The sequence below is a fragment of the Podarcis tiliguerta genome, assembly GCF_965153285.1.
Source record: "Podarcis tiliguerta genome assembly, chromosome: 7".
In the NCBI taxonomy this organism is placed as follows: Eukaryota; Metazoa; Chordata; class Lepidosauria; order Squamata; family Lacertidae; genus Podarcis; species Podarcis tiliguerta.
In genome coordinates this window covers 931979-949253 of record NC_139540.1, presented here as the reverse complement: position 1 = coordinate 949253, position 17275 = coordinate 931979, and the positions used below count along the sequence as shown (strand labels likewise).

Sequence of the window (17275 nt, the reverse complement as noted above, 5' to 3'; positions counted from 1 at the left end):
GTGTGGGGCTGGCCTGAGGAAAGGGGAGGTCCTTGACGGATAACTCCCTCAGCAAACTCACACTGGCCAAGCTGCTGTCCAGATCTGGCAAGTTCAAATCTGTCGCTGAAGGACTGAAGAGCTGTTGGCGAGAGAGAGAGAGAGAGAGAGGGAGGGAGGGAAAGCAGAGATTAATGTTAGCAGAGTGAGGAACAACCCCCCCCCCAACTGCCCCTCCCGCTAGGCGTAAGGACTCCCAAGCGGAAGACTCACGTCCAGCAAGGCGCTGGTGTCCACGCTGAAGCCGTGGGTGCTCAGCATGGTCTGAAGGTTGTCCAGGCTGGAGTCGATGGTGTCCAAGTGCTCGTTCAGCTCGTTCCTGGGGACACAAAAGAAGAGATGGCAGCGAGGGCCAGGATGGATGGCTGCCTGCTTCCTCCAGGGCCAGAGGCCCGGGTCCCTGAACTGCCAGCAGGAAGGAGGAGAGGGCTGCCACAGAGTTCAACTCCTGCTCGAGGGGCTTCCCCACAAGAGGCACCTGGTTGGCCACAAGGTGAGGAGGGCTTCTTTGGGTTTCATCCAGCAGGGCTCTCCTCGTGGTTCCTAGGGGTCCTCCAAGTGCATCTCCACCCCATCTTCCTGGCCCCCTTGCGCTCACCTACCAAGGGCTCCAGCTTGCTCTTTGGTCGAGGAGGAAATGGCTCTGAGCCCGGCTGCCTCTCAGAAGCCTCCTGGCCCAAAACCTTAAGAGGAGCAAGACATCCCTTCCTGCCTGCTCTGGAATAGCTGTTGCACAGGCCTGCCATCACCCACCCCCCACAGACCCAGTGGCTACAGCTACCAGTGTGTTGTCATGGCTAAAATGGCCGCTGTTTCTTTAATGCTTAAAAAGCTGGGTCAGCATGAGTCAGCGGCCTGCGCTGGGTTGTATAGAGAGAATGAGAAATGTTAGTTTGTTGTTGGGTTGGTTGGTTAGTGAAAGCTGGTAGTGGAGTTGGGCAGTCGCTTTTGCACAAAGACTTTTAAGAATAAAAGCAGAAAGCCCTCTGCAAGGATATTCTTGTGGACTCTTTTATGCCGACAAGGGTCTGAGGACCAGGCTGAGGAGACAAAGGGAGGTCAGAACCCTTTCCTTTTTTCTTTTTAACAAACACTGACATGTGTAACCCTTCCGGTTTCTGCAAGCCTGCCTTGGTTCAGTTTACAGATCAGCAGGAAAAGCCTCACTGCTTAGACTTGGGGCTCTCAAGGGCAGGTGCCCTCCCCAAGCAGCAGAAGCAGCCTAAACCTGGTGCTGGTGAAGAGCCAATGGGCACGCAAGGGCTGGGCCCAAGCCCCTCCTGTGGAGTGGAAGGCGGGAGCCGCCCCGGAGTAGCCCAATCAGATTATAGACGGGGACTGGGAAGGGCGGAGCCATTCAAAGACAAACGGGGACCCAGGGATGTGCATTTGGGGCAAACTCTCCACCAGGAGTTGTGGCCGCTCAGTCCAAAGGCGAATCGCCTGAAGCAGGCTTGACAGCTCAGGCAGGAGGTCAGTTCTGTACACGTTTAAAAAGCCAGGAAACCTGCTACCTGCCGTTTGGAGTTCACCTGAGGCGAACCACAAAGAACCCCACCAAGGAAGAAGGGACAAGTGAAGAGCTACATCAAGGGGGGGTGGAGACCGGCAGCACCTCCTGTTCGCCAAGAGGCCGCTGTAGGGGCAACGTTTGGGGCAGGGGCACAGACCTGGCCTTCGAGGAGTGTGCTGCGGCTGTTGCTGCCATTGCAGCACTAACGGTGTGAGGATACCCAGAGCTTACAGGGTTAGCTCTAGGGAAGTGAAAACGTCTTCACTTTCTGTTTTGGCTGCGACAGGAGAAGCATGTCTTCGCTTTCTCCTGGCTGTTGTTGCTTTGCTGCTGCTGTACAATAAACGCTTCGTAGAATACAAGAAGCAGTTGTACGAGAGTTTCTCTGCATGCCTGAGATTCCTTCCGCACAGGCGCACCGCTGCGCAAGATACTCTGCTGTAGCCGGGAGAAGCAGGGAGACGCAGAGGAGGGACTGCTGCAGTTCGCAGAAGACGGACACTCAACAGAACAAGCGGGGGGTGCAGTTCTTAGGGGCAGGATCTGTGGACAAGGTGGGAGTCGCCTTGCCTTGCCTCATGAGCGGGCGGGCCCTGCAGCAGGGATTGGACCTGGGATCTTCTGGCGCTCCACCACGGAAATACGGTGTCCCTCAATGGGGTGCCCCATATTGGGAGGGATTACTTCAGCGTACGAAGGTGCTTCAGGGTTTACCTTTCTCCATCTCCCCCCCGAGCCACAAGGGATGGGCGTTTCAAAGAGGTGTTTTCAACATTGTGGGTTCAACTCCGGTTTGAACCGAGTGTGGCACCCGATCCCCAAAGTAAATGACCCTCCCAGTGCAATGTGGAAGGAGCGCCGGAGGGCCTGGCAGAAGGGACACCTCCCCCCAGCACTCCCTGGTGGCGCAGGGCCTGGGGGGCAGCAAGCAATGTAAATGCTAACCCTTGCTGTGGTCTGTAGTGCAGTGAGGCAGAGGAAGGGCTGGGGAAAAGGCAGGTGACTTCGGACATCTGCGGAGGGCGAGCCAAACTGAAAGATACAAAGAGAAGAGGAACACTCGGATTCAGGAGCCCCAGAGAGTTCGGCACCTTCAGGGAGGAAACGGAGGTTACTTTCAAAAGGCAAGGAAGGGCAGGCAGCCGACCCCCTCCAGGAAGAGCAAGAGGGAGGCCCTGGGTGTGAATCAACTCTGGGAAAAGAGCAAAGAGCAGTTGACTGGAGGGATCCCACATCGGAGCAGGCAGGGAGAGAAGGGAAGGTGGGATGCTGCCTGCACAGGGGAACCAGCAACTGGATTCCTGGGGCAACAGATTCCTGTTCCTTGGGGCAGGTGCCTGATCCAAACTGCGCTTCTCTGGGGGACTGAGGGCCAAAACCTCCGAATTCCACCAGCAGAATCAGGTACTTGCAACTCACTGGCCTCAACCTGCTTGTTTTGCATCCAACTGCTGACTTTCCCAAGACAGGAAGTGCATGTCCTCTGCCCCCTGGTGGTAAGAACCTAAGAGGAACTCTGCTGGATCAGGCCAATAGCCCATCTAGTCCAGCATCCTATTCCCAGAGTGGCCAACCAGGTGTCCCCATGGGAAGCCCGCAAGCAGGACCCGAGTGCAAGAGGCGCCCTCTCCCCTCCTGCGGTTTCCAGCAACAGGCAAGCAGCAGCCCTCTCAGCACTTCTGTGATCCGCCATCTTCTCCTTGTTCCTGGGGAGCAAACGTAGGTGCCTCCTCAACCCCCGACAGATCCCCTCTCCCTTCAGTTCCAGATCTCCAGCTTCCTTAGCAGGCCTCCACTGAAAGTCTGCAATCTGTGTGTGGACATGCTTGTCGTGTGGCATGGGCCACTGGCCCGCACCCCCTGATATCTGCCAAGCAGCCCCTGGGAGTTCTGCTTCCTCACACACAGGGCACTGAAGAATGCCCAGAGCACAGAGCAAGGAGGGCCATGGGCCTGGGAAGCCAGGCTGCTTTGTCCGGATACAGTTGCAACTGTGGGAGGGGCACAGAGGCATGAGCAACCAGCACTGTGAAGCACCTGTGAGTGGTCCCGTGGTCTGGCAAGGCCCACACCCAACGCTTGCAGAGGAGGAGAAACAGCCCACACCTGTCTCCAAATATGCCACTGAGAACTGGGCATCCTCTGCTAGGACCCCTGTGCCTCTGTCCGTGCTGCACGACCACCCTCTTATCTGGCCCAGGGAACCCCCTCCTGGATTTTGGAGCCTTCCTTCCACCACGGCTGACAGCGCCACCACTCTAGCAGATGATGAGGGAGGCCAGGAGTCCACAACCAGACTGGAGAGAGAGAGGGGGGTAGGGAAGGGAAGGGAAGGGGCTGCTGCCTCTTGCTCTCCTGGGAACCAGGTGCTTCTGGCTTCCCTCACTGACCACCCGCTGGCTCTTGTGGCTAAGCTGTTGGGATGGGCTGGCTAGAAGTTTAAAACCAGCCTGAAGGTAGTCTGCTCCGAGACCTGGAGGGACAAGACATCCACGCCTGGCTCTCCTGGCACTGGAAACAGATCTCAGGACCCCTGGGCTGGAGGGGAATCCTGGCCTTTCCTCTTCTCGGGACAAACGGAGACATGCAGAAACCCGGCTTGCTCCCCCCGAGCCTCGGCTGCAGCAGAGGGCTTAAGAGGCCAAAATGAAACAGTGCACCTGGAGGTTGGTGGTTTGAGCCCACCCGGGGACATGTGGGGGAAGGACTCTTGCATTGCCAGTGGTTGAACCAGATGACCCTTGCGTGTCCCTTCCAACTCTACAGTTCTATGACTCTATGGAAGAACCTCATCCACCCTCGCACCTTGCAGGCCGGGGGGCAGACTAGCCTAGTGATCTTCTCCCTGGCAAGTTAGCTTTCTTCCAGCCCCATAGCCTCCAGCTTCAGATCGAATGGCTTCAGTCCAGCTGCAGACTCACTGCCTCTGTCAGGACTGATGCGAGAGCATGAGAAGAGCCTGGCTGCTACATCAGCCCAGTGACCCATCTTGCCCCACAGTGGCCAACCAGGTGCCCCAGAGGGAGACAGGCAAGCAGGATTCGAGCCTGGGACAAAGCGGCTCAGCTCAGAGCTGCAGCAGTTGGCAATCCAGGCTGCACTGTGCCTGGAGAATGGGCTGCAGCCACATTGGCGAGAGGCAGCGCTGGACCAGGACTTGAGAGACCAGGTTCACATCGCCACTGGGGCCAGTCACTGCCTCCTCTCAGCCCAACCTCCCTTGCAGGCTTGTGGGGATAAAATGAGGAGGAGCACCTAGTGCACCACCTTGAACTCTTTGGGGGGGGAAGCTGGGATATAATGCAGTCAATAAAACCACCCCCTCCCCCCAGACAAAGAAGCAGGTTGGCAAAGAGAATGGGGGGAGGGATAAGGATGGCGATGGTGACAGCAGGACAAGGTTAGGGACCCACTGGATCCAGCCAGTAACCGTCGGGCGGCAGCCAGGTGCTCCCTGCACACCCCACACTTACTTGTCCAGGCAGGCAACGCTGAGGCACTTTTCGGGGGACTGGGCCTGTTCAGCGGCTGTGCTGCTGCCGCCACTGTCGGCAAGAGGGGCTGCGGCCATGACGCCCCTGGGCTTCTCATCCTGCAAGATGGAGTCGATGAAGGCGGAGGGAGAGAGGGGGCTCTCGATGGCAGGAGTGCCGATGGGGCTGGTTTCTTCAATCAGAGGGCTGCGAGAGGGGCTGGGGGGCTCCTCTTTGATGTGGATCATGGGACTACTCCTAAGACAGAAGAATGGAAAGAAAGTAAGACGTGAGGCCCTGGGCAGACAGCGGTATTCCTACATGGCCAGCAGCTGCCACCATTTGCTCTCTACAAGAGTGGGTGCCAAACTTTTCCTGGCCCCAACCCCCTTGGTTCCATTAACTCCTCCCCAGTGCCCCCTGCCCTACCCTGTAAAAATTATTCAGAATAGCAGTTTGCACAATCCATTACAGAAGATTAATAATTCAATAAACTTAATTCATTAATTCAACTAAACTGATGAGCTTGATCCAGTGCTACCAGCTTTCCAAAGTCATTTACACCCCCAGAGCCCCCTTGCCAGGGGACACCACGGCTCACTCTGGGAAACGCAGGACTCTCAGACAACCCCAGGAAGCTTCCGCCCTTTGGATCTGCTCGTCCTGCCGCACGTTTCCTCTCTTCCGAGGTTTGGGAAATGAATCAGTCTAAGCTCTGCCACCCCCTCCTCCACCCGTGGCTTCTCAGCAGCGGGGATTTTTAAAAGAGAGACGAGGATGGGAAAGGGGGGGGGGGGTGAACCTAGTTTCTCTGGCAGATGGAAATTCCCTCCAGTACCCAAACTCCCCGAAACGGCTTTATGTGGGAGGTTCAATTAGCCCCACTGGAATTGTCGCCAGGTATAAAAGAACAAAGCTGTGATGACCCACTTAGGCAAGCATCTGGTTCCCATTTCGGAGCGGAGGTTCCTGGCGGAGAGGCGCACTCAGGGCAAGAGACGGGGGCTGCCGCTGTGGCGAGTGATTCTGCCCCAGTGCCAGCAGCGTCCGGCTCACAACTCAGCTGGCCTTGGGAACTGTCTGGGGCAGAGAACCAGGAAGGTCCCCTCTACTTCAAGGGCTGGGAGATGCAGGTTCCTGTACGCAGAGAAGGCTTTGCCAAGCGGACCCTTCATGGCTCAGCAGCACAAGGGCTCTGAGAAAAACGCCCTTGGTGTCCCTCCAGGAGCTCAGGCTCTGCGCGCAGGAATGGGGAACAACATGTGGCTGCAGTGGGGCAGCAGTGGGCTCAGTGCAGATCCTCCAAAGGGAGTGTCCTCAATGAGGCCAAGGCAGCTCTGCCCATACACAAAGCGACACAGCAAGAAAGCACTTGCATCTGCTGCGAATCTCAGGCTGGCATTCCAAGCACCAACAGAAACTGCTGCTCACACTCTTTGGGTCCATGGACACAGCCAGGCATCCTGGGGCTCAGCTCAGTCCGCCAGTCTTGGGTGAGTCACAGGTCAAAGGGAGCAGAAGGGAAATCAACCACACCTGGGAAGAAGGGGGGCTCCTGGGCAAAGCCTCTTGCGAACAAAAAGCAGGAGGCGCTTCTCTCTCCCTCCTCTTTGGACGGCAGAATTCAGGCTTCCACAGAAGCACACAGTGACCCAGGATAACTAACCTCTGCAAACGGTGTGTAAATGAACACCCTGCAAGGCCTGGCCTGAGCAGTTCTTCTATGGGAAGAACCATCCTGAGATTACCGCCTCTGAAACTTGATTGGCCCTTGGTGAATTCCATGCCACACCCCATCACTTTGGTTTAGAAATTTGCTGAAAATCTTGACGGACTCAAATGAATTTTTAGCCACCCACTTTTCAGCCATCCTGGACACAGAGGGGAAAGTTGCCGGCCACGTCTGCCAAAGGCGCAAGAGAGCCTTGGGGCCTGTGCAGTCGGCAGTTCTGTTCCACACCCCCCCAGGCAGCTTCCCCATTTCTGTGCCTTGGACGTCCCCTCCCCCTGCAACCAGAGGTGCCCTCCAGGCCCATCTGGGCGCCCACACAGGGAACCAAGCAAAGGCGGGCTGCTGCGTACCTTCCGTCAAGGCTGTTGCTGGGAGAGGCAGAGGGGCTGGACTGGGCCAGTTCTGTGACGTCAGAGATGATGGGGCCGGAGTTGGCGGAGGGGTCCGGGGAGTACAGGTTCGCACCACTGTATGCCGGGGGGGAGGCCTGTGAGGAGGACAGATATTGGCATGAGGCCCTCGGAGCCTTGAGGGTCCAAAAGCTGGTTGCCTCCTTGGGGCTGCCCCGGAGCCCAGCTTCCCTCTGCCCAAGCCAAATACTTACGGAGTAGGGAGGCTGGCTGTGGACGTGCTCCAAAGAGTACTGGCGACTGTACTTGGGCATGGCGTGGGCCGAACTGCTGTCGCTCAACATCAAGGGGCTGGAAGGGAAAGCCAGAGGGAGCCATGAGGCACAGAGAGCAGAGGCAGCAGGCATGCAGCAAAGGGGCTACCAGACTGCAGAGGGCATCATCCTGCTTACGGAACTTCTGAAGAGATCGCTCCTGACAGGCAGTTTCAGGCAGCCCACCCTCTAGGCCAGGCATAGGCAAACTCGGCCCTCCAGATGTTTTGAGACTACAATTCCCACCATCCCTGACCACTGGTCCTGTTAGCTAGGGGTGATGGGAGTTGTAGTCCCAAAACATCTGGAGGGGCAAGTTTGCCTATGCCTGCTCTAGGGTCAGCTCAGGATGCTTTCTGGAATCAGGAGCCCTGAAACGGGTTTGGGTTTGCAGGTTGTGTTGCTAATCTGGCTGCCAGGGACCAGAGCAGGTGTGCAGCCCACAGGGGACTGAGCTGGCATTGGGGGTTTCGTTGGACCCAGGAGTGTGGGACTAGCCGACCAAAGCCACTTGCGTGTGCTCCACTCCAGGACTGCCTTCTTGCAAAGGAGCATCTGAGCCCATCTGTAGCCTTAAGGCATATCCTGCTTTCCTGCTGGAGCAAAGAGAGCTGCCCTCTTGCAAAAGCATATAGCCATAGCCCTTCATGTGTACTTGGTTTAACAGACACCCCCCCCCCCACTTCACAAGCAGCATGTAGGTGCTTCTCAGCCTTACGCGGAGGAAGAAAATTAAGAATCACAGAATTATAGAATTGTAAGGGACACCAAGGGTCATCTAGTCCAACCCCTTCATATAGGAATCACTGATCATAAAGCTACAAAAAGGAGACTCAAAGCACAACAGAAACATAACCAATGGATCAGGAGTGTTTCGGGGGGAATGAGCAGATAACCACACCCAAAGTATTCCTGCAGAAAGGGCATAGCAAGAGCACGGGCAGGAAGAGGCAGGCGCAGATGGGAATTCCTCCCAGAGGTGCTTCTCAAGGGCAAGTCTGGAGTTTTCCAGAGACAGGTGCAAATGTCTCAATGGGAGGCTGGGCTTAAACGCCACAGATGGTCCTTCAGAGTCACCCTGGGAGATGCTCCCAGCCAAGAGGAGAATCAAAGCACGGCCTCTGGATGAGGCCCACTTACATCTTCCTCTTCACTCCAAGGATCCGGTTGGACTGCACCAGCGAGATCAAGAACTGGATGAGCTGTGGGAGAGAAAACGAAATGTCACCAAGCGCGATGCACACTTCTAGCTGGAGGAGGGGGAATCCTGCTGGACTGAGATCCAAAGGCACTCTGGAAAGGACCACCCTGCTCAGATCTCTGAGACCCCTCCCCCAGCACACGCACAGCATGGAAAACCCAGCAGGCTGGACTCAAGACCTCACTCCCAGGGACAGGTATGTGGGGTTCTCTCAGGAGCAAACAGAAGACTCTCTGCGCATGCTCTGTAGTCTCATCGTCCATGAGTGTGGAATTGGCACTGCTCATGCACACAGGGGAAATGGTTGTTGTTGGTTTTAGAATGGTGCACACTCAGGGGGAAAAATATCTGTGCATGTGCCCGAAACAGGTGGAAGGGGGGGAATCCCCCTATATTCTGAAAGGTTCTCCTGACTGGTGTGTATGGCAGGTGGTGGAACAGCAACACAAATCCATGACTGAAAAAACAGAATGCGGGGATCTGATGGGCCAACTACGCAGAGAGAAAAATTGGATCGGAAAGACCGTGATATAAAACTTCCAATCTAGAATCATGCCAAGGCAGCGGGAAGCTGGCTGCAAGAGGTCTTGTTTCCTGTCCTTAAGAGACAGTGGCCCTTCACCCTCAAGGCCCTGGGGAGTCCACTGGCCAAGCCCCCTGCAGGTCAGCAGCCCCAGGCCTCCAGCTGACTGTGTGGCCCACAGGGCAAGGAGGAAGCTGCCCTTTGCTGAGAAGTGAAGGCTGGGCTCACCTTGTTCACCACCTTCTGCTGCTGGGCGTGCTTCTGCCGCAAACTGGCCACCTCCCGCCACAGCGCCTCGTTCTCACTGAAAAGGAAGAAGGCAGCCAAATTAGCCTGGGCAGAGAGAGCAGCCACTGCAGGAAGAGGAAGAAGCGCCTTGCAGAAGTTTAAACTAAAACACGTGGTTGTCCAGCCTGGTCGTCTGCAGCACAGCCCCAGCACGGCAACAGTGGAAACCCTCACAAAACTCCCTCAAAGGAGCAGAGTAGGTACAGAAACCCTGCCAGGAACTCGTGGGACGACAGGCAGCCGACAGCTCTCTGGTCATGTCTGTGAGAGTCACGACTGCAGCAGCCTCCATGTCTCTACTTTCTCCTTCTCATTCTGAATTTGGGCATTTAAACGACCCAGGCTTTTTGTTTGAATTCTGCACTAAAGAGAATGTCTTCCTGCCACAAAATTCAAGCAAAGAGTTAGGGAGGGGGCTGCTTCATGCTGGTGCCCAATGCCCAGGTGGGACGTGGAAGCAGCTGCCTTCTGCAATGCTTTTTGAAGAGGCTGGGCACTTCAGGCGTGGGGTGGGCAGGATGGCTCAGAGCCTCGCTCCTCCAGCCAGTGGCCCGACAAAGGACCCTTGCCCCACCTGAGCTAGTGCTGCCCTCCTGCCCACTCTTCCCCCTCCATGCAAGTCTCCAGGTTGTATTCCAAAGAGACTGTGGAAACATTATTTCATGGCTCAGAGGACTGGGGACTGAAAGGGGGATGGCTCAGGACTGCAGCTGAAAATGGCCTGAAGACAGAAAAGGCTGCAGCACAGTGACCGATTCCTTTGGAGAAGCTGATGGAAACCGACTCCTAGGAAATGCTGAGAAATCTGTGCTGCCCCAGCTCCAATCAGTTTAGGAGCGGTAGCTTTCTTGCCGGCCTAAGGAAGCCTGCATGGCTGAAAGAACATCTCACAGGGCCCTCAGCACTTAAAATACGGTGCCCCCATAAATATCCAATTCAAAATATAAAAAATAAACAACTGTAAATTAGAAGTTTATTTTTCAAAATTAAACAAAACCTACAGAAAGATGGAAAATAGTGTTTATTTTATATATATACTTCTACTATTTATATTTGAAAAATATACGTGCCCATTTTTATCCTGGGCTAGACATACTGGAAGCTTCATTTATTTTTAAAATTGTTATTATTATTACTATTTATTAAATTCCTATACTGCCCTTCATTTGCATCACACTTTTAACATCAAAGCAGCTTGCAGCAGCTAGCCGTGTAAAAGCAAGCATCACAAAATTTGCAAAAGCAATTGACCCAGAATGCAGGCAAGTAATAAAAAGCAGCAGAAACGCACAGACACCCAGCACTCTCTCCTTGGGGAAGCTTTGCATACAGGCAGGCGGGTGGGTGGTCCCCCAAGTGAAGCCAATTTGAGGGAGGCAGGTCGGTGGGCAGCTATTCAGCACCACAGCTAAAGGAGCCCCTCCCTTCAGGGGTAGCAAGGCAGCGACTGGGGTGGGGGAACACCAGGGGAAGGCGGCTGTTTCATGCCTCTGCTTGTGGGCTCCCCAGGCACATCTGGGTGGCGGCTGGTGGAACCCGGACGCTGAGCTAGAGGAGGACCTGGGTCTGGCCCAGGAGGGATGTCCTAGCAGTGTCTTTGGAAAACCCTGACCATAATTTCCGGCAGGTTTTCTTAGGGAAGTACCCCAAACTGGGAAGACCCCATTTCACACCCTTCCCTATTTCACGCATTAGCAAGGCAGAACTGGAAGCAGGACAAGAGGGCTTAGAAACTCTCAAACCTAGCGTATATTTATTGTGACTTTGGATAGAATTGTAGAGTTGGAAGGGACCTTCAGGGTTGTCTGGTCCAGTCCAATCCCCTGCAATGAAGGAATCTCAGCTAGGTGCTGTTGGTGATGTAGCTGCAGCCATGGTATGCTCTCTCATCAAAGACTGAGACTACTGAGGTTCATTTGCCACTAAAAAGCCCCCTCCCCACAAACTGTGCTTGCAAATACAAAGGTAGGCCCTCGCCGCCTCTCAGGATCAGGGCGGTCAGATCCTGGGTCAGATGTTGAGCCCCACCTGCCTACAAACTGCTTGGGGGGAGGATGTGGAAAGGCAGGCCTGGGAGCCGGGACTCTGGCCCTCCCCTGGGGGCGGGGAGGGGGAGTTTTAAGAGAGGCAGGTGGGCAGAGGGTAAGAGTTTATGTCATTCTGGTACAAAATTGGATAAATAAAACACTCCTAAGATCTTTTCATAACCCCTGAAATGAAACCTTTGAAGTCAGCCCATATAAACTCTTCACCGCCATTTAATTGCTCTATAAAACAGTGTGCGAAGGAAAGTCTTTGAGTTTCCCTCCTCCCACTCAAAAAAAGGGCTGTTAACTCTTTGCAGGCCTTCTGGAGATCACCGCCCCTCTGCGTGCTCTCCTAAAAACTATGAGGCCGCTAGAGGAGGAAGAAGACTGTCCCTTTGCTCTGCTGATGACGGGAGGCAGTGTACTGGGTGGGTATGTGGGTGGCAGAAACGGCACCCTATGCCTTATATATGGCTCACATGGGGATTGGGGAGCCAGCTCAGGGTCACCTGGTGAGCATCATGTCCAAGCTCGGCCAAAACTCTGCATCACATGGGTTCCAGATCTTTCTGCAGAGGACGGACAGCCCCCTGGGCTTTCCTGGAGCCGCCCTAGGAAAGGTGCTCACAAATGCACACAAAATTGCTCTGCTCAAGGCGGCAAGCGACAGCTGACTCCTTCCACAGCCTCAGTTGCACCCAACACTCTGACCAGCATTTCCTTCCCACAGGCACCCCCTACTTTGCCCTGGTATTTCCTGAGTGCAGAAGACCCATTTTCTGCTTGCAGGAAGCTCTGGGGATGTGCTAAAGAAAGGTGTCTGCTGGTCACCCTCATTGTCCTAAGGTGGGGTCTCCAAAGGGGTCCCTTGCAGAAGGAATGAAAGGTTGTTCTCAATTAGAAGGTGGGTGTTTGTGATCCCAGGACTTATTCTCTGCAGGGTGGGAAAACACTTTTTGTTTATAAAAATATTTATAGAACGCGATTTCATTTGAAAAAATCAAAGCAATTTGCAACAAAAATGTATAAAACGATGCAGTAAAAACATGTTTTTTAAAAAAGGGTTATAAACAGACATCAATAAACCATTGCAGGGAAATGTATTCTTAATTGCCTGCATGGGCCTGGGGGAATAAGAGTTTTCAGTAGACATTTAAAAGTTAAACCAGAAGGCACCTGCTTATTAGAAACTGAACAGGCAACCACCGGCTCCACCAACTCCTTTGCAGAGTGGCTGGGGAAACCCATCCAGATGGGCAGGGTATAAATAATAAATAATAATTATTATTATCGTGTGGGTTCACCCCACTCCTTCCAAGAAAGGAGAGAAGGAGCTTCTCCATCCACACATTCCCCTGGCCAGAGTCTTTAAACAAAAGGCCCTTGCGCCAGGGCACTTGGGGACCTGCCTTGGGACTGGGGTGTTACAGACCCTCGCAAGTCATTACGATGAGAGGCGTACCATGTGGCGGGAAAACCAGGGGTGCAGAGGGTGGTTTGTGCCTGCAGTTCAGAATTAAAATCCTCAGGGGAACTATTTTAACAGGATTCTGAAAGGAGCCCCCTCCCATTTGGTCATTACAGCGCTGGGAGATGAGGCCATCAACCGAGGGTCCCAGCACGGCACTGCTGAGCCTCTGCCCTCTCCCTCTCCCATGTTTAAACATCAAAGGGATCCAGGATGGATGGTACGACTCAGAAAGAGCAGAGAGGGGCTTGCCGCACCTGCAGACAGGCCTTCTCAAAGGCCTGGAGGAAGCCAGATAGCAACTTCATCACGTGGCTGCTGGCAGGAATTTGGGAGGAAGGGAAAGGCGAGTCTTGCAAAAAATAATATTAAAAAAAAATGGCAAGGGCGATGACAACAGGTGCCCAAGTAGAGGCAGCCAAGGAAGGAGGGAGATGCAGCCATCTTGTTTGAGGGGTGGGCTTGTTGCTGGCTTGAGCCTGCTGCCTCTTCACTTTACGGGATGCAAAGCTGCTCCCTTCTCCAGAATCAAACAGAACTGGGCAATGGCTGCACAGGGTCAAAGCTTGCCTGTCCACAGTAGGGAAACAAAAATCCCAGACCGCACACCACAAGCTCCGCAAGGCCGGCAGTTTTTTCTGTTATTCAGAAATCTGATGGGCTATACAAAACAACGAATTAAACACACACACACACACACACGGTCTGGGAGAATTAAAATGTCTTTGGTGCTGAAATGACAACAAGGTTGGCAAGTCCATACAGGGAGGGAATGCCACAATAATGGGGCCACCACTGCAAAACTGTCTCAATAGTCGCCACCCACCTCAGATTGGGGTACTGTCGGTGACATGGTACATGTGACATGGTACATGTACATGTGAAAAGGATCTAGGAGTCTTCGTTAACCACAAACTTGACATGAGCCAAAAGTGTGATGCGGCAGCTAAAAAAGCCAATGCAATTCTGGGCTGCATTCTGTATTCTGCTCTGCCACTGTATTCTGCTCTGGTCAGACCTCACCTGGAGTACTGTGTCCAGTTCTGGGCACCACAGTTCAAGAAGGACACTGACAAACTGGAACGTGTACAGAGGAGGGCAACCAAAATGGTCAAAGGCCTGGAAACGATGCCTTATGAGGAACGGCTAAGGGAGCTGGGCATGTTTAGCCTGGAGAAGAGGAGGTTAAGGGGGGATATGATAGCCATGCTCAAATATATGAAGGGATGTCACATGGAGGAGGGAGAAAGGTTGTTTTCTGCTGCTCCAGAGAAGCGGACACGGAGCAATGGATCCAAACTACAAGAAAGAAGATTCCACCTAAACATTAGAAAGAACTTCCTGACAGTAAGAGCTGTTCGACAGTGGAATTTGCTGCCAAGGAGTGTGGTGGAGTCTCCTTCTTTGGAGGTCTTTAAGCAGAGGCTTGACAACCATATGTCAGGAGTGCTCTGATGGTGTTTCCTGCTTGGCAGGGGGTTGGACTCGATGGCCCTTGTGGTCTCTTCCAACTCTATGATTCTATGGTGCTGCTAAATTGCATGGGGCTTTAAAGGTGGGATAGGGACGAGGGTGGCGCTGTGGCTTAAACCACAGAGCCTAGGACTTGCTGATCAGACGGTCGGCGGTTCGAATCCCCGCAACGGGGTGAGCTCCCATTGCTCAGTCCCTGCTCCTGCTAACCTAGTTCGAAAGCACATCAAGTGCAAGTAGATAAATAGGAAGGTAAACGGCGTTTCCGTGTGCTGCTCTGGTTCGCCAGAAGCGGCTTAGTCATGCTGGCCACATGACCCGGAAGCTGTACGCCGGCTCCCTCGGCCAGTAAAGCGAGATGAGCGCCGCAACCCCAGAGTCGGCCACGACTGGACCTAATGGTCAGGGGTCCCTTTACCCTTTACCTTTAAGGTGGGCCTTGACACTTCATATGTAACTGTGCCCAGGTTTTTCCTGCCACCAGCCCAAGATGATGAAAGTGTCCCCTTGCCAGGAGTAGCCCCCCAACCCCGGCTACAAAACCTGATTGCACCCAGAACAGGCTGAACACCATGTCTCTGAAGAGATGAAGCCCCTCCTCTCGGTACTTTTCCCAGCCCTCCCCCAGCACCCTTCCCTGGGGCAAGTGGTGGGTGCCTGTTGAGAGGCCACTTTAGACGCAGGACAAGGTGCCTCGGCACACAAAGCAGCAAGCCTGCAGTCAGAAGCACAGGTTTTCCTGGCACGGCCTCAGGCCACAGCTGGCAGCGGCTCACACATCTGAGCCCGCCATAAACTACGACTCCAGCAGTCCTTAACCTCATGGAACACCGTGGCCAGTAAAACCAGCTTCAGATGATCTCAAGCAGTGACTAAGCCCAAAGCGCAGCTGTGCGCAAGGAGGAAGAAAGGAGAAGGAAAAAAGACAGACGCAGAGCGAGAGAGTTCACAACGAGTGTCTTGCTCGGAGCCCATCAAAGCAATTCTGAGACGAAGCTGACGGTTGACTGCGGGCCAACAAAGTCCCCCGTGACAAGCAGGGGCTGCGGTGCAACTCGCCAGAACAGCTGGAATCCATGCAGCATCTCGCACAGAGAGGCAGTAACACACCACATTACAACCGTCTAATGTAGAGGTCATAAAAGCCTGGCCCAGCGTCTCTGCCTCAGGCAGGATCAGCCAGAAGACTGGAGTCGTTAAAGTCAGCAAGGCAGAGAGGGCCATGCACACTATGTGTGTGGGTGCAGGGGGGAGACCAGCCCTCCAGACAGGCTGTGGAGTCACCCCACCGCTGCCATCACTCCTGACCAGCAGCTAAGCTGCCTGGGGATGGTGGGAGTTGCGACCCAACATCTGGGGTTCAAGAACACTGGTCGTGGCTTAAGACACCTGAAGCCCAGAAGATGGAGCAGAAGCACATTCCCCACCAGCCCCACAAGGAGGAAGTGGAGGGGTGGAGCTGGACTAGAAAGAACATGAGAAGAACCTGCTGGATCAGGCCAGTGGCCAACCAGTCTAGTAACCTGCTCTCACAGTGGTCAGCCAGATGCCCCCGTGGAAAGTCCAAAGGACCCAAGCCGAAGAGCCCTCTCCTCACCTGCAGGTTCCAGCAACTGAGATTTAAAGGATTGCTGCCTCTGACCCTGGTGGCACAGAAGAGCCACCATGCCTTCAACAACCCTCTCCTTCATGAATTTGCCTAATCCTCTTTTAAACCCATCCGGGTTGGTGGCCACCAATGACTCCTGGGGGAAGGCGTTCCACATTTTGCGCTGCATGAAGAATCTTCCAACATTCAGAAAGCTTCATCTGACTTCAATATACGCCCCTCAGATGCTCCAGCTAATTGGAGCTGTTGACAAGGCAAGGCTGAACCTGGGAATATGGGCCAGGGGGCAGAGGGAAGAAGACAACTGACCAGCCACCTTCCTTGGCTAGGCTAGTCTGGAGCCACACAAACTCTGTGCACAAGGGGTCCGGGGTCACTGTCAGAGAGGCAGGAGGCCACCTTGCCATCACTCTGGTTTTCTTAGGGATGAAGCCTTATTAATAGGAGACAGCTGGAAAGGCAGAGGCCAGGGAGCCTCCTCCACGCCAGCGCTCCAGTCTCCTGCACCTCCTTAATGGAAGCAAGGCATTTATTTCCCTTCCCTGAGATTTACAGCGATTCTTCTTCCCCTTGTCCAGGCCTTGCAAGTGATGTCTCATTCCCAAACCTCAGCCAGCTGCATAGGCAAGGTATTGGCCTCCTCTCAACGCAGCACACGGCAGAGTGTCGGCAGGGAAGCCTCCTTCCTTGCCCTGGGGGACAGCGGGCAGGGGGAGTCTTAGAACCGGGCAACTCAAGAGGCTGGCTGCTGATCCTGGCAAGGGCTGGCAAAGGATGGGCCAAGCCTCCTTTTCAAAATACTTGTCTTGAAAAGTGCTGAAATTGGCAGCTGTAAACTTGATCCAACCCACTGAGAAGTGCATGCACGCGCACACACACGGGGGGGGTTCCCCCCGAGATCCCCTTCTATCCCCCACTTAAACCAGTGGTTCCCAAAGTGGGTGGTAGCGCCCCCTGGGGGTGAGTACCCAGGGAGGTGCTAAGAGGGGAGGGGGCAGAAGTGGGGAAATGGCTATCCGACTTTGAAAAGCTGGTATCACTGGATCAAGTTAATTGAATTAATTTAATTTAATTACACAGTGTTCATTGGGTTTGGAATAAATGTGCAATTCATTGTTACTGTTTTGAATGTTATTGTGCCATTATCCTCCTTAGTGGGCTGTGCAAACCACTGATCTGAATAATGCTTTTTATACAGTAGGGGGCACTGGGGACGAGTTGATTGAACCGAGAGGGCAGAGCCCCCGAAACAAAACGCTTGGGAA

At 54.1% G+C, this 17275-nt stretch overlaps 1 protein-coding gene across 2 annotated transcripts in view; it reads right to left on the bottom strand.

The window, feature by feature from the left end:
- The window catches only part of HSF1 (heat shock transcription factor 1), a 39340-nt gene that overhangs the window by 2028 nt on the left and 20037 nt on the right, over window positions 1-17275 (bottom strand). The window contains exons 5-12 of one of the 2 annotated variants that reach the window (XM_083449054.1): window positions 9374-9449; window positions 8562-8623; window positions 7362-7458; window positions 7108-7244; window positions 5026-5283; window positions 2498-2584; window positions 253-358; window positions 62-121 (exon numbers count right to left, since the gene is read on the bottom strand). In XM_083449054.1, coding sequence (XP_083305180.1) covers window positions 62-121; window positions 253-358; window positions 2498-2584; window positions 5026-5283; window positions 7108-7244; window positions 7362-7458; window positions 8562-8623; window positions 9374-9449 — 883 coding nt within the window. The remainder of the gene's footprint in view (window positions 1-61; window positions 122-252; window positions 359-2497; window positions 2585-5025; window positions 5284-7107; window positions 7245-7361; window positions 7459-8561; window positions 8624-9373; window positions 9450-17275) is intronic. The other variant, XM_083449055.1, reaches the window with a different exon arrangement.